The sequence below is a fragment of the Coregonus clupeaformis genome, chromosome 31, assembly GCF_020615455.1.
Source record: "Coregonus clupeaformis isolate EN_2021a chromosome 31, ASM2061545v1, whole genome shotgun sequence".
NCBI lineage: Eukaryota > Metazoa > Chordata > Actinopteri > Salmoniformes > Salmonidae > Coregonus > Coregonus clupeaformis.
This window is the reverse complement of record NC_059222.1, coordinates 37,984,234-38,006,127: the sequence shown is the minus strand read 5'-3', so window position 1 is coordinate 38,006,127 and position 21,894 is coordinate 37,984,234. Positions and strand designations below refer to the sequence as shown.

General features: G+C 42.7%; 1 protein-coding gene across 1 annotated transcript in view; it reads right to left on the bottom strand.

The window, feature by feature from the left end:
* Positions 1 to 9,034: 9,034 nt before the first annotated feature.
* LOC121548096 (CUB and sushi domain-containing protein 1-like) overlaps positions 9,035 to 21,894 on the bottom strand; it is a 442,651-nt gene continuing 429,791 nt past the window's right edge. The window contains exons 65-70 of the mRNA XM_045209890.1: positions 21,570 to 21,632; positions 21,196 to 21,357; positions 20,968 to 21,080; positions 20,439 to 20,526; positions 20,166 to 20,301; positions 9,035 to 11,907 (exon numbers count right to left, since the gene is read on the bottom strand). Coding sequence (XP_045065825.1) covers positions 11,748 to 11,907; positions 20,166 to 20,301; positions 20,439 to 20,526; positions 20,968 to 21,080; positions 21,196 to 21,357; positions 21,570 to 21,632 — 722 coding nt within the window. The 3' untranslated portion in view covers positions 9,035 to 11,747. The remainder of the gene's footprint in view (positions 11,908 to 20,165; positions 20,302 to 20,438; positions 20,527 to 20,967; positions 21,081 to 21,195; positions 21,358 to 21,569; positions 21,633 to 21,894) is intronic.

The window sequence follows — 21,894 nt, the reverse complement described above, 5'->3', positions numbered from 1 at the left end:
GTCCAGTATGTCAGTATGGTACTGTAGCATGGTACTGTTCAGTATGTCAGTATGGTACTGTCCAGTATGTCAGTATGGTACTGTCCAGTATGTCAGTATGGTACTGTAGCATGGTACTGTCCAGTATGTCAGTATGGTACTGTCCAGTATGTCAGTATGGTACTGTCCAGTATGTCAGTATGGTACTGTAGCATGGTACTGTCCAGTATGTCAGTATGGTACTGTCCAGTATGTCAGTATGGTACTGTCCAGTATGTCAGCATGGTACTATCCAGTATGTCAGTATGGTACTGCCCAGTATGTCAGTATGGTACTGTCCAGTATGTCAGTATGGTACTGTCCAGTATGTCAGCATGGTACTGTCCAGTATGTCAGTATGGTACTGTCCAGTATGTCAGCATGGTACTGTCCAGTATGTCAGCATGGTACTGTCCAGTATGTCAGTATGGTACTGTAGCATGGTACTGTCCAGTATGTCAGCATGGTACTGTAGCATGGTACTGTCCAGTATGTCAGTATGGTACTGTCCAGTATGTCAGTATGGTACTGTCCAGTATGTCAGTATGGTACTGTAGCATGGTACTGTCCAGTATGTCAGTATGGTACTGTCCAGTATGTCAGTATGGTACTGTAGCATGGTACTGTCCAGTATGTCAGCATGGTACTGTCCAGTATGTCAGTATGGTACTGTCCAGTATGTCAGTATGGTACTGTAGCATGGTACTGTCCAGTATGTCAGCATGGTACTGTCCAGTATGTCAGTATGGTACTGTAGCATGGTACTGTCCAGTATGTCAGTATGGTACTGTCCAGTATGTCAGTATGGTACTGTAGCATGGTACTGTCCAGTATGTCAGTATGGTACTGTAGCATGGTACTGTCCAGTATGTCAGTATGGTACTGTCCAGTATGTCAGTATGGTACTGTCCAGTATGTCAGTATGGTACTGTCCAGTATGTCAGTATGGTACTGTCCAGTATCAGTTTGACAACATTTTCCACAAAAGTGAGTCAGGAGTTGAACGAACTCCAAGATGAAACTTGGCTCCCATTTCTTATTTTTCATTGAAATCCATGGTGGAGACCAGTCAGCATGACTTTCATTCTTGATTGATCAGAGTTTTCCATTGAATGATGATAAAACTCAACGCATCAATGATGTCTCTGCAGGGTAGCTGGTAGAAATTCCTTCTTGCCCTTAAATTCCATATTTATCACTATGCAATCACTTGGTTGCTAGCAGGAGACTTGTAAGATTTATTTCAGATTGTTGTTGAGGGGAGAAATTGTAAAATACTTCACCAGGATTGCACTCCGTATCAGTGACTGAGTTTCAGAATTGTGCTCCATGTCACTTGTCAGGTCCAATCTGTTGGCTGTATGGTCCTCTGTCAATCTGTGGAAGAGAGTTACATATATTCCATGTTTGTGCCTCTCTGGCACAATTTCCAGATTAAATTGGTAATCACTCTAGCCTGGAATAGAGAAAAAACAATCTGCTAGAGGTTCAGAACCATTAGTCATGCGTGACTGGATGCCCCTCCATCTGGCACCTTTGAACACCATTCTAGAATGTATACTGCCCCATTCAAACATATGGCAAGCATGACTAAACAGAAAAGGTGTTAGGTAACACCTTTACATTGGGTGGCATGCTCCCACTTCACAAACCACAACTTTCAAGGCTTGGTTAAATCATGAATTAAAGTATAAGGAAATTAATGACATGTTATATAAAGAAAGGCATAAGAGATAAAGCACTAGATTAAATTACCTTTTATATCACCATTTGTATAGATGTCAATGACAAACTACATCTGGAGGGGAACAGGCTAATACAATAGTATTGGTACTGCAACAGCTAGCAGAGGTGGTCAACACAAAAAAACTGGCAGCTTGGGATACTTTATCCATCATTGTAATAGTATAACCTAATTGACGTTACCAGTTGACACAGGGTTGACTAGAGTGTATCCTAACCTTAAATGAAAACCTTTTATTATTATTTGGGGGGGGGGGTCCTTACAGACATCTAAGCAGAAAGTGGGCACTATTACAGTTTTTAATGGAGACTGAGGGCACGAACAGGCCATTCAACGGAATACCAGAACTCTGTGTAACTACACTGTTTACACTGTCATTATGGTAAAAGGCCACAGCGCAGTCAATTATTTACCACTCAGTTCATTATTCACAAACACAGAGCTCAAGAGAAGCTTTTGGCGTGTCAAGTTGTCACTTGATGCTTGACACCTAAGAGTATGCTTCTCCCAATAGTACTGCTGTAGAACTAATCCTTCTGGATAAGAGTAGACATGTAGCCAAATATTGACATTTTCCCAGCAACAGCTGGGGGTTGAATTACAGTATGGGGAAACACCTGGACATGTTTCTTTTGCCAGTAGGCTTAATCTGTTTTACTTTTTCTTTCCCAACAAAATGTACAGACCAGGGATGTATACATTATTACCTTCACTCTAGTGGCAGGTAAAACACACTTAAAAGTGGTTTGGCACTCTTTCACTTTGTAAGTGGCATTTCCACACCTATTTTGCCAAGTTAGAGCATTCGTGTTTACTCTTCACCGCTCGTCATCTTGGCTGGTGTTCAGCTTTTACCCAGCTACTTTTGTTTATCACTACGTCCCTGGTACAGACCTATGTTCCAATAGGAACCTAATGTAGGAGGTTGAGAAAGAACAAAAAAAAAACAAGCAGGGTATATGCACTGAAGATGGCATGGGTACGATATGTTTTGATAATGCAATCCTTCAAGGAAGAGATTATTTCCCATGAGAAGTATACTGTGCAGTCTTAGCTTGCAGCAGGCGGAAAGGGTGTGCTGAGGGCTAGAGCGGAAAGCTGTTTGTAAGGCTCTTTAAAGATGAGACACAGAGTCTGTGGAAGCTCCTGCTCCAGGCATAGATGTTCTTTAGGATTGAATAGTAATACAGAATTCTGCAGGTCAGCTTTCTCTTGTGCCTAAGTGTCCGGTTCATACTAATGCGTTAGGGAGATATTGGACTTGTACTGAACTGATATCACATGAAGCTGTCCCTTGCCTTTCGCTGACTCACTAAAGTTATTTTTTTTCTGCAAATGGGAGTTTTATTCCTACTGGAAAATGTACTCCCATTTGGATACTGTGTCCAGACTATGTATCATACATAATTAACTTTGGGATCCAATTTTTATATTCCAAACTGTTTTTACTATCTATCTTTTTATGGACCCTTGTGTTCAACTATTGAAGCTACAACCACATAAGCGTTGCCATTAAACTATCTTAAAGAGCATTCATAAGGAACTGAAGCATCTTTATTTTGATATAAACTACAAAGTCTTTCTCATTAAATTAAATATTGTGGCAGTATTGCTGGCAGTTCAGCTCTAAAAGTTACTGTGTACATAATATCTTCCATATTTACACACACGTTAAGTTCCTAAGATATTGATGGACACATGAAAGTGCTACAGACTTGTTGTGGATGAGGAAAACATATCTAAAAGGTTGGTGCTGCACAGATGGACTGAACATGAGTCATTCTTGCTGACTGGAGCAGTGATTTGGTGCCCCATTAAAGGTTAACTGTGAAATGTGTCTTCAAATGCTGCTATTACTATTTTTGGAGCTGTGGTTGCTTGGAGCCATCCACACTTGAGGTCTCTCTATTATTTCATAGCCAGTAATGTTCTTGTGAATATGCTTGAATTCTAAGAGTGTGTGTGTGTGTGAGTGAGTGTGAGTGTGTATGTGTGTGAGAGAGAGAGAGAGAGAGAGACAGAGAGAGAGAGACACAGAGAGAGAGAGAGAGAGAGAGAGAGAGACTATTAAGGTTTAAAAGGCATGTTGTAATGTATTTTGAAATTATACCCACCTCAGAATCTCTTATAGATTACTTTTCTTATTGTCTTATCTGCAAACTGCGGTGGCAAACCTGCCTATCAACTATAATCCAGGCTAACAGTACGGTTTTATTATTTGCTGCCTTGGTGCCAGATGCTCGTCCATTTACGTATATATACTTAAATCCCATTCCTTACTTTTTTGTGTGTATATGTTGTGAAATTGTTAGATATTACTGCACTGTCGGAGCTAGAAGCACAAGCATTTCGCTACACCCGCTATAACATCTGCTAAACACGTGTATGTGACAGATAAAATTTGATTTGATTTGATGTGAGCCATCGTGTCACTGTGTTAATCACAAAATAAAATATAAAATAAAGCCTGAATAAATTCTAATGATTACTGGTGTAAACATGACTGATGCAACTCACAGGGCATGTTCTGTTTGCACATAATTATATTTAAATGAGTGTTTAGTGTTTAAGTCTAATGAGGTCCAAATGTGAGGCCCTTGACCACAGCTAATGACAGGGCTGAGGGGACAAATAAAATAGCATTTGTCACATGCTTCGTAAATAACAGGTGTAGACTAACAGTGAAATACTTACTTATAATAGAAATACTATTCTCTGTTGCGCTTTGCAGTCGGATGTGAAGCAGTTGCCATAACAAGCGGTGATGCAGCCAGTCAAGATGCTGTCAATGGTGCAGCTTTAGAACCTTTTGAGGACCTGAGGGCCCATGACTGATCTTTTCAGCCTCCTGAGGGGGAAGAGGCGTTATCGGGCCTACTTCACGACTGTGTTGGTGTGTGTGTGGACCATGGTAATTCCTTAGTGATGGGTGAACAGGGAGTACAGGAGGGGACTAAGCGCACACTCCTGAGGGGCCCCTGTGTTGAGGGTCAGCTTGGCGTATGTCACCATGTGGGGGCAGCCCGTCAGGAAGTCCAGGATCCAGTTGGAGAGGGAGGTGTTCAGTTCCAGGGTCCTGAGCTTAGTGATGAGCTTGGAGGGCACTATGATGTTGAACGCTGCGCTATAGTCAATGAACAGCGTTCTCATGTAGGTGTTCTTCTTGTCCAGGTGCAAGAGGGCAGTGTGGAGTGCAATAGAGATTGCGTCATCTGTGGATCTGTTGGGGCGGTATGTGAATTTAAGTAGGTCCAGGGTGTCTGGGATGATGATGTTGATGTGAGCCATGACCAGCCTTTCAAAACATTTCATGGCTATAGATGTGAGTGCTACAGGGCGATAGTCATTTAGACAGGTTACCTTTGCCATTCTTGAGCACAGGGACTATGGTGGTCTGCTTGAAAGATGTAGGTATTACAGACTGGGTCAGGGAGAGGTTAAAAATGTCAGTGAAGACACTTGCCAGCTGGTCAGCGCATGCTCTGAGTACGTGTCCTGGTAATCCGTCCGGCCCCGCGGCCTTGTGAATGTTAACCTGTTTAAAGGTCTTACTCACATCGGCTACGGAGAGCGAGATCCCACAGCAGTCCAGATCAGCTGGTGCTCTCATGCATGGTTCAGTATTGCTTGCCTCGAAGCGAGCATAGAAGGAATTTAGCTCATCTGGTAGGCATGCGTCACTGGGCAGTTTGCGGCTGGGTTTCCCTTCGTAATCTGTGATAGTTTGCAAGCCCTGCCAAATCCGACAAGCATCAGAGCTGGCGTAGTAGGATTCGATCTTAGTCTTGTATTGACGTTTTGACTGTTTGATGGCTCGTCGGAGGTCATATCGGGATTTTTTATAAGCGTCCGGATTAGTGTCCCGCTCCTTGAAAGCGGCAGCTCTAGCCTTTAGCTCAGTGCGGATGTTGCCTGTAATCCATGGTTTCTGATTGGGAAGACATTGGATTGGGCCTCTGAACAGCAAACAGGGAACTAAGGAAGATAAATTGAACATACGCCACGGATTGTAGATTTTTCTCATTCTTTCAATGAGCCAATGCAATCATGGGAGACACACAGAGAACAAATGTGTCGCTTGCCATTAAATATTGAGCCGATTGATGACTCCCTTTCTGCTTAAATCTGTTTTCACTTCCAATCCTGTACGATTAAAGCTACATTTATTTTAATCCCATGAACATAAAATAGGGAAAAACATTTGTATAAAATAAGATAATGCTTCACTAGATCTGTCATGTCTACAGCAGTACTAACAGGACATATTTCCCTAAGTTTACTTTTCAATACCATCGTTGCGTTTCAGTTTTTATTATTTGGTGTGTGGTTTTATGATATTTTTGTAATCTAACAAAGGGATGGTTATGTTGATGCACAAGAGCCCCTACTGATTCATTTGTTTGGACTGCAGCACACAGGAGTGGATGACAATGTATTGATTTAACACTGCTCTTTCAATCTTTAAGTGATTAAAGGGGAAGCCTAAAGCCTAGTGTTTCCATTCCCCTTTAAGACTATCTTAGGGAAACAAAAGGAATCAATGGAATCCCATCAGAAACAATGATGCCTGGCATAGCAAAGGGTACATGAAATCGATATATTAGAGCAAAGAGATGGCCAGCACATTTCCAGGCAATGCAAGAAAGCACGTGTCAGCAAATGGTTGATAATACAGTTATAATATGATAACTACAGTATTATTCTGGCATTATCTATAAGGCGAAGTGGAATGATAACCAGCAAAGCTCAGGGCCTTTTCTGCTTGAGGGAAATTGCTGCTGAATTAATCAAGTCTCACTGGTTTAGAGGGCTTGCAGGTCACATCCCACAAAACGAAATTTTTAAAAAGGGACGAAAATCCCAGATCATGAAATGTGGGTTACTATTGCTTTAACTGGATAAAGAGATGTTGTAACAGTTGCTTACCTTGAGGTATCTGTATTGGTCAGCTACGGCAGTGAAGGGCATCTTCATGGGTTCTCGATCAGGAACATGCTGTGTTCTACATTAGTAACATTGTCATGCAGAGAGATATTTTAAGACACAGTTGTTGTGGTGAAGAAGGCGCAACAGAGCCTCTTCAACCTCAGGAGGCTGAAGAAATTTGGCTTGGAACCTAAAACCCTCACAAACTTTTACAGATGCACAATTGAGAGCATCCTGTTGGGCTGTATCACCACCTGGTACGGCAACTGCACCGCCCGCAACTGCAGGGCTCTCCAGAGGGTGATGCGGTCTGCCGAACGCATTACCGGGGTCAAACTACCCACCCTCCAGGACACCTACAGCACCCGATGTCACAGGAAGGCAAAAAATATCATCAAGGACATCAACCACCCGAGCCACTGCCTGTTCACCCCGCTATCATCCAGAAGGCGAGGTCAGTACAGGTGCATCAAAGCTGGGACCGAGGGAATGAAAAGCTTCTATCTCAAGGCCATCAGACTGTTAAATAGCCATCACTAGCACATTAGAGGCTGCTGCTGCCTATTGAAATCACTGGCCACTTTAAGAAATGGAACACTAGTCACTCTAATAATGTTTACATATCTTGCATTACTCATCTCATATGTATTACTGTATTCTATAATATTCTACAGTATCTTAGTCCATGCCGCTCTGTAATTGCTTGTCCATATATGTATATATTCTTAATTCCATTCCTTATTTAGATTTTTAGATGTGTGTGTATTGTTGTGAAATTGTTAGATATTACTGCACTGTCGGAGCTAGAAGCACAAGCATTTCGCTACACCCGCAATAACATCTGCTAAACACGTGTATGTGACAAATAACATTTGATTTGATTTATAGCATAAATAACAGTGTTCATTCTATCATATTACATTTCATAATGTATATATCTATTATATCTACAGTGGCTTGAGAAAGTACTCACTCCCCTTGGCATTTTTCCTATTTTGTTGCCTTAAAACCTGGAATAAAATTGGATTTTTGGGGGGGTTGTATCATTTGATTTACACAACATGCCTACCACTTTGAAGATGCAAAATATATTTTTTTGTGAAACAAACAAGAAATAAGTAAAAGAAAACAGAAAAATTGAGCGTGCATAATTATTCTCGGGATTATGAGAGGTGTTGGGTTTGCGCCAGACATAGCGTTTTCCTTGATGGCCAAAAAGCTCAATTTTTGTCTCATCTGACCAGAGTACCTTCTTCCACATGTTTGGGGAGTCTCCCACATGCCTTTTGGCGAGCACCAAATGTGTTTGCTTATTCTTTTCTTTAAGCAATGGCTTTTTTCTGGCCACTCTTCTGTAAAGCCCAGCTCTGTGGAGTGTACGAATTAAAGTGGTCCTATGGACAGATACTCCAATCTCTGCTGTGGAGCTTTGCAGCTCCTTTAGGGTTATCTTTGGTGTCTTTGTTGCCTCTCTGATTAATGACCTCCTTGCCTGGTCCGTGAGTTTTGGTGGGCGGCCCTCTCTTGGCAGGTTTGTTGTGGTGCCATATTCATTCCATTTTTTAATAATGGATTTAATGGTGCTCCGTGGGATGTTCAAAGTATCAGATATTTTTTTATAACCCAACCCTGATCTGTACTTCTCCACAACTTTGTCCCTGACCTGTTTGGAGAGCTCCTTGGTCTTCATGGTGCCGCTTGCTTGGTGGTGCCCCTTGCTTAGTGGTGTTGCAGACTCTGGGGCCTTTCAGAACAGGTTTATATATACTGAGATCATGTGACACTTAGATTGCACACAGGTGGACTTTATTGAACTAATTATGTTACTTCTGAAGGTAATTGGTTGCACCAGATCTTATTTAGGGGCTTCATAGCAAAGGGGGTGAATACATATGCACGCACCACTTTTCCGTTATTTATTTTTTTGAATGATTTGAAACAAGTTATTTTTTTCATTTCACTTCACCAATTTGGACTATTTTGTGTATGTCCATTACATGAAATCCAAATAAAAATCCATTTAAATTACAGGTTGTAATGCAACAAAATGATGAATACTTTTGCAAGGCACTGTATATCTTATTATCATCATGATTGTAAATCTATTTTCATAGTTAGAGTAAGGCCAGGATTCAATCCGTTCCTACTTTGAGCAGACATATGCAGCGTTTACTATGAATACGGTCTCTGCCAAGGCGGGAACATTGCCTTTAAAGGCGCAGCCTAAGTGCAAACATTCAGATTTTGTTTTATTGTTATATAGATCTGACTATAGCCTAGTAAAATATGTCATGACACGAATGGAAAAGAAAACAGTTCCACATAGATATGACCATAATTATATAAAAAAGTTTAATATGAAATAATGTTTTCAAAATAAGTCATAGAACATGTGTCATAGAACCTTGTGTAGGTTTGTTTTCTCTCACATAAACAAATATATACGAGCAGTGTTTTAAAATAACAGCTTGTATATATCGACATTTGCAAGAAAAGTTTAAACAATAGATAATATACATTTTATATTCATACTCAGATAGACGATAAATGTACATTTTGTATAGTAAAAACATTTATTTTAACAAGTTTTGTACCTACATTAATCAAAAAAGTACAGCATATTTAATAATTTTACAAATTCTTCATAAAAAATATATTTCTGTACAAAAACATTTTCTTTTGCACCTACTTCCAGTCAGCAGCACGTGATATCTCTATGTTGTAAAATGGAATGATATTAAACTGAATGCAGTTATACACCTCTTTAGTTGGGAAACCATTTTACAGATGTTGAAAGAAAAACGTTATTGCAGCAAGCCCAAAGGAAGGCAAAATGTGGATTAAAAGCAGTGGGTCTTACATCAAAATGTTTACAAAGAAAGGGGATGATTTGATTCATTTCCGTCTTAACCCTATTTATTAACAACACTGCTGTACAGTGTGTAGGTGTGTAATGAACACTAGATATCATTTGAAATGTAAAATGCTAAAATCGTTTGTAGAAAAATTAAGGAAATTAAAATGCTTCTGATTTTCCAAACATACTTCACACATTAAATGCATCATACTCAGGGGAATCTAAGTTGTGCTACTATGGCCACAAATACAACAGGTATGAAATGGAATCTGATATCTCACAAGATTATAATACACATTTTGTCACTGGTGCATTGATCTCTAAGCAAGTGCATATGAAAACAGATTTCGAAAAGCCAAGCTAAGATAGTTCCTTTACTGTAAGTTTTGAACATTATTCGTGAATACATGCATAACCAAAATTCTTAGGAAAAACAACAAGCTAATCTATGACTTTGGAATCACAGTGTACTGTAAGCATTCAAGTAGCCTTACACTCTCAAGCGTTAGTGTTGTAATAGGTCATTTGTAACTGTGACAGCTTTTGAATTGAATAAGGCAGTGTTTCTTGGAGTGTAAGTAAGTAGTCTGTGTTCAATTCATCATAATTGACTCAATACCCTTAAGGATAGGAGGGACATATCATAAAGGGGGGAAACAGATTATTAAGACTAGCTTCTAAACGACCTGCTCATGCCACTGCTAAAGGAGGATTGCTATCCAACTTGATTCCCCACCTTGCCTTTAGTAGGCCTACCAAAACAAGGTTGTGTATCAGAGTTAAACATGGCATAATCTTATGGCACATATAAACTAAAATACATTTATGCATTAAAACTGTGATTTAAAGCAACGGCAGCAATTATGAAAAACAAACATTTGATTAGTCCCAGTATTGTAGAGTAGAAAAATGAAGTCCGTCTGCGCGGATATGAATATGAGCTATATTTGAAACGTAAGCGAATTTGCAGCAAGACCACAAGATAGGACTGCAAACTGTTGTGTAGGGTTCCGAATGTTAACAATGTTCAATGCCTGGGTAATGTCAAATAAACTACAATATGAACAGCAAACTGATGATCGAAAATATAAACAAACATTAATGACTAACATGCATGATAAATACTGTAAGTATTTGATGCAATTTACAGTATACAACAATATTGAGCATTGTTTTTTTTTTTTCAGAGCACAGGAGCCAGATCAGTTTGCTCTGCGGTAATATTAATCTGGGAATAAAATGAAAAATCATTCACGATTGCTGCACATTTGCATGTACACCAGTTGCTCCTTAATTTATATTTGTGGATTTAAATGTTGCTTGATAAGCTGCATGGTGTTTGTGACTCCAGAGTTAAAATGCATTTATATAACCATGTAAAAAAGTAAGGAGGGTGTTCCATACATTTATTTGCAAAACTAATATTGAAAATAAAATAAGCATCTCTATTGATAAACAGTAGCATGACATCATGCTCCCCGTGGATATGGAAATATACTGTATTTTTTTATCTACAAATGGTCAAAAACCCTGTACGTCATTTTTCAGTTAGTTTGAAAATTCCTATTTTGACTCATTTCATACCCATTCATAACACACTAGTGCAAAATTTGTGCGATAAAGTTTTTCAACACAACAGGTGAGCGAGTTCCTAGATTAGATAGCCATGTTCTCCTGCGAGACAGTTGTAGTTATAGCATATGTTCCCTTTATTGGAGAAGTCTGGCAAGGAATGAGCAGCAACATGTTCAAAGTTGCTTCCTCCTTTGTTGTACATCTTCACTGAAGAAAACACTTTTTTTATCAACAATTATGTGGCTTTTCAAGACACTTTAGTATTTCCCCAAGCAGGGCCTTTGGGGGCCAAAAGACAGAACAAAAAGTAAAAAGGAAGGAGAATGAAAACAACTTTCAAAGAAAAATAAAATGCAGAACTCCTTGATCCTAGAGAGAATCTTCTCTGCTTTATTTTCCTGGCCACATACATGATCTCTGCTCCATAGAACACCAATAGTTGTCGTTTTATTTTTCGTGGCAAGTCCATATAAAATTGTCATTGATTTTAAATTGTGTATTTTATCATCTCCACAGAGAGGTTATAACGTGATGAGTCAAAGAAATATTGGCATCTGGCGAAAAAGAAGATACTGCTTACCACGAGGTATGGCTGTAAAAGCCAGTACAATGTTGGCGATAAGAGGGCTATACCACTGTGCAGACTGTGTTCAGAGTTGTATCAAACCTCACAGCTTTCGCCTCAGTGGGTTTCATGTTTGTGTCATACATAGGGTTTTCAAACGACGCTTGTCCATTTGTGTTTTCATGACCGGTGTAGCCATTATATTGTACTTTTGGTCTTGTTCTGAAAGGTAAACAAATAAAAAGTGTTAATACATTTACGTTATATAACTAATAAAAAGTGTTAATACATTTACGTTATATACAGTGGGGAAAAAAAGTATTTAGTCAGCCACCAATTGTGCAAGTTCTCCCACTTAAAAAGATGAGAGAGGCCTGTAATTTTCATCATAGGTACACGTCAACTATGACAGACAAATTGAGAAAAAAAATTCCAGAAAATCACACTGTAGGATTTTTTATGAATTTATTTGCAAATTATGGTGGAAAATAAGTATTTGGTCACCTACAAACAAGCAAGATTTCTGGCTCTCACAGACCTGTAACTTCTTCTTTAAGAGGCTCCTCTGTCCTCCACTCGTTACCTGTATTAATGGCACCTGTTTGAACTTGTTATCAGTATAAAAGACACCTGTCCACAACCTCAAACAGTCACACTCCAAACTCCACTATGGCCAAGACCAAAGAGCTGTCAAAGGACACCAGAAACAAAATTGTAGACCTGCACCAGGCTGGGAAGACTGAATCTGCAATAGGTAAGCAGCTTGGTTTGAAGAAATCAACTGTGGGAGCAATTATTAGGAAATGGAAGACATACAAGACCACTGATAATCTCCCTCGATCTGGGGCTCCACGCAAGATCTCACCCCATGGGGTCAAAATGATCACAAGAACGGTGAGCAAAAATCCCAGAACCACACGGGGGGACCTAGTGAATGACCTGCAGAGAGCTGGGACGAAAGTAACAAAGCCTACCATCAGTAACACAATATTGAAACCCCACCTCTTTAAGGAATACCTGGGATAGGATAAAGTAATCCTTCTACCCCCCCCCCACACACAGCGGAGTCGCTCACCACCTTCCGGAGACATTTGAAACCCCACCTCTTTAAGGAATACCTGGGATAGGATAAAGTAATCCTTCTACCCCCCAAAAAAAAATTGTAAAGTGGTTATCCCACTGGCTATAGGGTGAATGCATCAATTTGTGAGTCGCTCTGGACTAGAGCGTCTGCTAAATGACGTAAATGTGCCCTTGAGCAAGGCACTTAACCCTAATTGCTCCTGTAAGTCGCTCTGGATAAGAGCGTCTGCTAAATGACTAAAATGTAAATGTAAAAAAAATGCCGCCAGGGGCTCAAATCCTGCAGTGCCAGACGTGTCCCCCTGCTTAAGCCAGTACATGTCCAGGCCCGTCTGATGTTTGCCAGAGTGCATTTGGATGATCCAGAAGAGGATTGGGAGAATGTCATATGGTCAGATGAAACCAAAATATAACTTTTTGGTAAAAACTCAACTCGTCGTGTTTGGAGGACAAAGAATGCTGAGTTGCATCCAAAGAACACCATACCTACTGTGAAGCAAATACTTATTTTCCACCATAATTTGCAAATAAATTCATTAAAAATCCTACAATGTGATTTTCTGGAATTTTTTTTCTAATTTTGTCTGTCATAGTTGACATGTACCTATGATGAAAATTACAAGCCTCTCTCATCTTTTTAAGTGGGAGAACTTGAACAATTGGTGGCTGACTAAATACTTTTTCCCCCACTGTAACTCTACTAGCTATGACTGTTTTTTTTAACTTATCAGACAAATGTGACTTTGTTTCATGAAGGGATGTTAATGAATAGCAAAAAGTGCAATGACGAAGCAAAAACTCTTTCCCACTTGAGGAATCTCTGTACATTATTGTAACTGCATCTTCAAATATACCAAATAAGAAGTAATAAAACCCATAGCTAAGGAAAATATGTTTCAGCTCTCACTGACCTGTTTTTAAACTTCAATATAAGATCAATGTAAAGACCTTGATTCCCAGGAGCATTTTGTAAATCTTTACTTTGAATCAAATCAAATTGTATTGGTCGCGTACACAGATGTTATCGCGAGTGTAGCGAAATGCTTGTGTTCCTAGCTCCAACAGTGCAGTAAACGTAATGTTCCTTCCATTACCTTACAAATCTCACTAAGTAAGACAAATGCAGGTTAAGTGACTACCTGGAGGGTTTAGTGTCTTCTACATGAACTTTGTGTGGCTATAAAAAGTCCATCAACTGATCCCACATCAAGGCATGGTTAAAGCAGGATCTATCTGCATGTGTGGAGAATACCTCTGCATTTTCACCAACACGTTTCCAAAGCCTTGCAAAGTGTCTGTGGGAGTATGAACGCGGTAGAGTACAGATGTAGGATCTTAATTTGAGCCAGTTTTATACAGCAGGAAAATAATCCTGCAGCAACTGGAAACGTGAATTATTATGTGGATTATAATTCATTGACATTTTTATAGGGGTTGATACTTTTTCTGTAAGGGAAAATGAAGTAAGAAATTTCAAAGTGGACATTTCAAACTTCAGAAGCCATTTTAAACCTGAAATACACTACAAGTTATACTGCAAAACGGTGATCAAATTAAGATCCTACATATGTAAGTGGAATAAAGCCTAGTGGCTAAACATGTATAATATGGGTATGCAAAATTCTATACAGAAAGAAAGAAGATGTCACAAATTCAGCCGAGGTTGCCCCTCCTCCTTGCTCGGGCAGGTTTCGGCGTTCGGCATCACCGGCTTACTAGCCACTACCGCTCCATTTATCATCACTCCATTTGTCTTGTCTTGTCTTGTCAATCACACACACCTGGTACTCATTCCCTCATTAGTCTGTGTATAAGTATTCCCTCTGCCCCCTTGTCCTTTGTGAGTGATTGTTCGTTGTGAGAGTGAGTAGCTCGGTTGAGCTCTTTACTTGTATGCAGCCAAGGTTGATTTTCCCTTGTGCTAGTTTCGTTCTGTCGCTATATACGCTACATTATTGTACACTGAATAAACTCTTGATTTCGGTGTTTTACCTCCTGCGCCTGACTCCGTCATTCACACCTCATCACAGAATCACTCACCCGCTATGGAGTCAGCGGGAGAAGAGCGCACACCTGGAATCGTGGCAAGGGTCCAGGAGCATTCCACGATGCTGGCCAGCTTGGGGGAAGCGATGGATCGGGTTCTTCAGGTCGTCCAACGCCTGGAGAGGAGAGGAACCGATCTGTCGAGACCAGCTGTCCAACCGGATCCAGCGACCTACATCACAGCACCCGGAGGTATCAGATATCCCGACCTCGGCTGTTCGATGGGACGCCGGCTCTATGTCAGGGATTCCTTCTCCAACTGGAGCTGTCCTGCTCCAGTGTCAGGCCGGCGCCATCAGATCGAGAGCAGGTGTCCGTCCTCATTTCCTGCCTCTCGGGGAAAGCCCTGGAGTGGGCCAACGCGGTTTGGAGAGAAGGAGGAGCCACGTTGGAGGACTACAGGGAGTTCGCCCGCCTATTTCGGGCGGTTTTCGATCACCTGCCCGAGGGTCGAGGGGCGGGTGAGCAGCTGGTCCACTTGAGGCAGGGGACAAGGACAGTACAGGAGTTCGCGCTGGAGTTTCGGATCCTGACAGCAGGGTCCGGGTGGAACGAGCGGGCCCTGATCAACCAGTTCCGGTGCCATCTACGGGAGGACGTCCAACGGGAGCTAGCCTGCCGTGACACCAGTTTGTCTTTTACCGAACTGGTGGACATGGCCATTCGTCTGGATAACCTGCTGGCAACCAGAGGACGTCCTGGAGGAGGTCTGCCCGTTCCCACCCCGACCGACGCAGATCCAGAGCTCATGGAGCTGGGTGGTACCGCGCACCGAGAGAGCGGAGGACAACAGCGCCAGTGCCACTCGGATGGCACGAAGGGACATTCCACCACACGTTGTCGTCAGCTCTTTTGGCTCAGGAGGCGGCCGGCAGGGCACTCTCGCATCACCCCAGGTATTGAGCACCCACTCTTGTTCAGAGCCTGCTGAGCACTGTACTATACCCATATACTTCCCTGATCACATGAGAGTTCCTCAGTGTAAGGCGCTAGTCGATTCAGGCGCAGCTGGGAACGTTATGGACAAACCTTGTGCACGCCCCCAGGGCATTTCATTAGTTCCCCTATCCATTCCACACCCCATTAGAGCACTTGATAGTCGACCATTAGGGTCCGGGTTGATAAAGGAAGTCACGGTACCAGTCACCATGATCACACAGGAGACGCATTGTGAGCAGGTCACTTTTTCCATCATTGAGTCTCTTGCTTTCCCTGTGGTGTTAGGTATTCCATGGCTAGCGCTCCACAACCCCACTTTCTCATGGCTGGAGAGGGTTCTCACGGGGTGGTCGCGAGAGTGTCAGGGTAGGTGTATGGGTGTTTCCATTGGTGCAACCAAGTCTTCTCTAAAAATAAAGGGGGATTGCAGGGGATTGCACAATAAACCTTCGGGTAGATGCTGTACCTCCCAGGAGTCATGTGTAACCCCTGTCGCAAGCGGAGACGGAGGCTATGGAGACATATGTCACCGAGTCCCTGTGCCAGGGGTACATACATCCCTCCACTTCACCTGCCTCAAGTTTTTTTTTTGTGAAGAAGAAAGACGGCGGTCTGCGCCCGTGCATTGACTATCGACCACTGAACAAGGAGACGATTAGATTTAGTTATCCTCTCCCCCTCATTCCGTCAGTGGTTGAGTCATTGCATGGAGCGCGCTTCTTCACTAAATTAGATCTCAGGAGTGCGTACAACCTGGTGCGTATCCGAGAGGGAGATGAATGGAAGACAGCATTCAGCACAACCACGGGGCATTATGAATACCTGGTGATGCCCTATGGTTTGATGAATGCTCCCTCAGTCTTCCAGTCCTTTGTGAATGAGGTGTTTCGGGACATGCTTGGTCGCGGTGTAGTGGTCTACATCGACGACATCTTGGTGTATTCCGCTACGCGTGCCGAGCATGTGTCCCTGGTTCGCAAAAGTACTGGCCTGACTGTTGGAAAATGACCTTTATGCTAAGGCAGAAAAGTGTACGTTTTTCCAGCAGTCCGTCTCTTTCCTTGGATATCGCATTTCTACCACAGGTGTGGAGATGGAGAGCGACCACATTACAGCCATGCGTAATTGGCCGACTCCAACCACGGTAAAGGAGGTGCAGCACTTCCTTGGCTTCGCCAACTATTATCAGAGGTTTATCCAGGGCTTTGGCACGGTCGCAGCTCCCATTACATCTCTGTTGAAGGGTGGGCCGTCCCGGCTCCGCTGGTCTGCTGAGGCTGACCTGGCCTTCAGTAACCTGAGGGAACTGTTCACCTCGGCCCCGGTACTGGCCCACCCCGATCCAGTGGAGGTGGATGCATCCGAGGTTGGGATGGGAGCAGTCCTGTCTCAACGCTCAGGCACGCCACCCAAGCTCCGCCCCTATGCGTTCTTTTCAAAGAAGCTCAGCCCGGTGGAGCAGAACTACGGCGTTGGTGATCGGGAGCTGTTGGCTGTTGTCCGAGCTCTGACAGTTTGGAGACATTGGCTCGAGGGGGCAAAACACCCATTCCTCATCTGGACGGACCGCCGTAACCTGGAGTACATCTGGGCAGCGAGGAGGCTGAACCCTCGCCAGGCCAGGTGGGCCCTATTCTTCACCCGGTTTGATTTCACACTGTCATACATTCCGGGTACAAAGAACGTGAAGGCAGACGCACTGTCCCGGCTGTATGATACAGAGGAGAGGCCCAGAGACAATACCCCCATACTGCCAGACTCCTGCATGGTGGCGCCGGTAGTATGGGCGATGGACGCGGATATAGCGCAGGCATTACGCACAGATCCATCTTCACCGCAGTATCCAGCTGGGCTGCAGTACGTGCCTGCGCTTATCCGTGATTGTCTGATCTACTGGGCACACGTCACCCTCCTCTGGTCACCCAGGTATCGGTCATACAGTGCGCTGCCTGACCGAAAAGTACTGGTGGCCTACCTTGGCTAAAGACGTGAGGGTGTATGTTTCCTCCTGCTCAGTGTGCGCCCATAGTAAGGCACCTAGGCACCTCCCAGCGGGTAAGTTAAAACCTTTACTAGTTCCACAACGACCATGGTCTCATTTGAGTGTTGATTTTTTAACTGATCTGCCTCTCTCTCAAGGGAACACCACCATCCTGGTCATTGTGGACCGCTTTTTGAAGGCCTGCCGCCTCCTTCCTCTGCCCGGTCTCCCCACGGCTCTGCAAACTGTGGAGGCCCTGTTTACACACGTCTTCCGGCACTATGGGGTACCAGAGGATATAGTGTCTGACCGAGGTCCCCAGTTCACGTAAAAAGTCTGGAAGGCGTTCATGGAATGTCTGGGAGTCTCGGTCAGCCTGACCTCTGGGTTCCACCCTGAGAGTAATGGGCAGGTGGAACAGGTTAATCAGGATGTCGGTAGGTTCCTGAGGTCCTATTGCCAGGACCGGCCGGGGGAGTGGTCGGTGTTCCTGCCATGGGCAGAATATGCCCAGAACTCTCTCCGCCACTCCTCTACGAACCTAACGCCATTTCAGTGTGTTTTTGGTTATCAACCGGTTCTGGCACCGTGGCACCAGAGCCAGACGAAGCTCCTGCGGTGGATGACTGGTTTCGGCGCGCGGAGGAGACATGGACGGTCAGAAGGCCATCGCTGACCGTCACCTCAGTGAGGCCCCCGTCTTTGCTCTCGACCCGGAATCTGCCCCTCCGCCTGCCCTGCCAGAAGCTGAGCCCGCGGTTTGTAGGGTCGTTAAAAGTCCAGAGGAGAATCAACGAGGTCACATATAGGTTATTACTCCACCCTGATTACCGTATTAACCCCTCGTTTCATGTGTCTCTCCTCAGGCCGGTGGTGGCTGGTCCGCTCCAGGAGTCTGAGGTGCGGGAGGTCCCTCCACCTCCTTTGGACATCGAGGGGGCGCTGGCGTACTCTGTCCGGTCCATCCTGGATTCGAGGCACCGGGTGGGGGGCCTTCAGTACCTCGTGGAATGGGAAGGGTACGGTCCGGAGGAACGGTGCTGGGTCCCGGTGAGGGATATCCTCGATCTCTCTCTGCTGAGAGACTTCCATCGTCGCCATCCGACTCGCCCTGCTCCGCGTCCTCCTGGCCATCCCTGAGGCCAGTGTCGGCGCGCTGCTGGAGCTGCGCGTCAAGGGGAGGTTGCCCCTCCTCCTTGCTCGGGCAGGTTTCGGCGTTCGGCATCACCGGCTTACTAGCCACTACCGCTCCATTTATCATCACTCCATTTGTCTTGTCTTGTCAATCACACACACCTGGTACTCATTCCCTCATTAGTCTGTGTATAAGTGTTCCCTCTGCCCCCTTGTCCTTTGTGAGTGATTGTTCGTTGTGAGAGTGAGTAGCTCGGTTGAGCTCTTTACTTGTATGCAGCCAAGGTTGATTTTCCCTTGTGCTAGTTTCATTCTGTCGCTATATTCGCTACATTATTGTACACTGAATAAACTCTTGTTTTCGGTGTTTACCTCGTGCGCCTGACTCCGTCATTCACACCTCATCACAGAAGAAAAATTCTAACTATCAAAACAGACTGATCCTACATGATGTAATTATAACATTGTCAAAAGACAGTATTCAAAAGCTGACATTTATGGGTTTGTAGCATTTGGCATACAAAATGAGTGAAATGTTAATAAAACTTACAGTATACATTTTCTTTATCTATGTGAATATGAAGATACTTTCTAAGCATGATTCTGTATTCATGTTAAAACACAATACTTCAGTAAATATAATAGTACAAAACAAATGGATTCTCATGATATCTTATAGGCAAATGTACACAAAAAACGAATAGAACAACATTCAGTTGGTAGAAATATGCTGACAGCGAGATGACAATATGAGATCAAAGAACACAACATATTCATTTGTGCCTAACACATTTTAAAACATTGTATTTTTATTTTTTTTCACAAAATGAAAAAAGTAAAAGAGGATAATGACGATGTGGAAGTAGGAATTGTTGCTTATAGTGATTTAGTTTCTTATATCTTACCTGCCGCCCGCCCTGATTACGTCTTTGGGTCTCTCATTGTCATCAGTGTCTTGTGAAAGTACCCTGTCAATTTTTCATGTACTTTAATATTGCGTAATTTCCATTTTATCTGACAATAATGTCACATACTTTCTTTCTTTTGCTTGTTCAGTTAGCTTTGGAAAACGCCAATGCTAATTTATAGTAAACCTTTTGTTTCGCACTCATCTAACATTTGATTTTGTTATGTAACGATCTATCAACTGAAACTTTTAAGGATCACTCATCGTTGGTGAATTGGCACAGGAGTTTCCCATAACTTATAAGAGACTACGACGCTTAACGTCCAAGCATATATGGACAAACATCACCAATGCAGGTTACCAAGACATCCAATAGCCGGCACTCCTTACCTGTGTTTGTAGAGGTAAAATGCAAACCCTGACAGAATAAGGACAAAGAATGGCACTAGTATGGCAGCTGCTACTGAACTGCTGTTGGTACCATAGTATGGGGGATTTGATGGCTCCAGGTCTGTTGTAAAGAGACCTAATAAAGAAACATAACAGTACAATCATTGTTGTCAAACTTCTTGGAGTAACTTATGTAAAAGCTATGGTATCATCAGTAAAATGTAACCGTGCATGTCGTTTTTGTTTATTATTAAGATCACACAATGATTGTACCTCCTCTTGTTAGTACAAATCTTCCAAAGTCCTTGCTTTGAATGTGACCCTGGTAAACAAAGGTTTTCTTGTCAGACTCTGCGGTCACCTAAACCAACACAAAAGAGAGGGGGAACAAAATTCGATTTTTGCAGATTTGTCAGGGCATACAGTAGTTGAAATGCAGAACCATTACACGGCTCTCGCTATTACCCATTCACCTCATATCCCTCCTTTGTCCTCATGCAGCTTATCGGTGTCTCTATCACCTTTGAAGTGACTAACTGCTATAGTGTTCACATTAAGATATCTCTTTGAACTTTACAAAACTACAGTCAAGCAAGAACTTCTACTGACACATTTACATTCAAATCATTTTAGGGCATTAGGCCATACAATGTTAAGTTGCAGTGTCTTGTGTTGGGTATGGAAGACAAAACCTAGTGCCAGAGCTGCGTATTGATGACAAAATATTGTTATGTTTCCTGATTAGCTTTGAAGTCCATCATTAGGCCCTTTATTGATCATTTAATTCAAATAAAATACTTACGTAGCCATCCATTGCCCAGTTGTCGTTCTTGAATTTACTGAAATGATGCTCTGTTGGACCGCGTATCTGGTAAACCTTTAGTAGCAAATGGTTTTCCTCCTTCTTGTACGTTCCTGAAAACAACGGAAATTGGGTTATCGGTTGGTGTTTACTGTTGTAATGTTGACTTCCACTGTAATATTTGCCTAATCAAATAACGTCAGGGTTAACATGTGTATGGTGCTTTACCAGCAAGTTTAAGCTGCACTCTGCTCTGATCCAGAAGTGTGGCATTGACTCTACTGGTTGTTTCATTGAATCCATTTACAGTAATAGTGGCAACTTCTCTTGCCCCAAGATACTCATAGAACCCGGTCCAGACAAAGTTTAAAGAAAACACATCTACAGGAACTGAAGGAAAGAAAGACTCATGTTATACTGTATGACCAGAACAAGATAAGGTACCATAATTCATCAAGATTTTTCTTTCTTGCTTTTGCGTCATCCATCGTCTGTACAGCCATTATTAAGAGAAACCTCAGATGTACAGTAAGGACAGTACATGTTACATTGAATGGACAAGCATTTGAACATGAACCAATTACTCAGAGAAGATAACGTACCACCAATCTTGTTTTTCTGAACATCTGACTCCACTTCTTTTTTACCATTTATTTTTGGCCCAACTGAAAGATGGAAGAAATAATTGACTACATGACATTTATGGACGTGACCTACTCACTGCCAGTTGCTGCTTGTAGCCGTGTAATGACAACATTTTTTTTGGGCTACATTTTACCAGAGCGATTCAGACTTGATGATTGCTGAAATGTTGTATACTAAATTACCTAGATCTTCTCAGCTAGCACAGAGCACACAGCAAATTAACTACTGTGTTGAATACCAATGTACGGGGAAAATAGGATTGACACATACAAGTAGCAGATG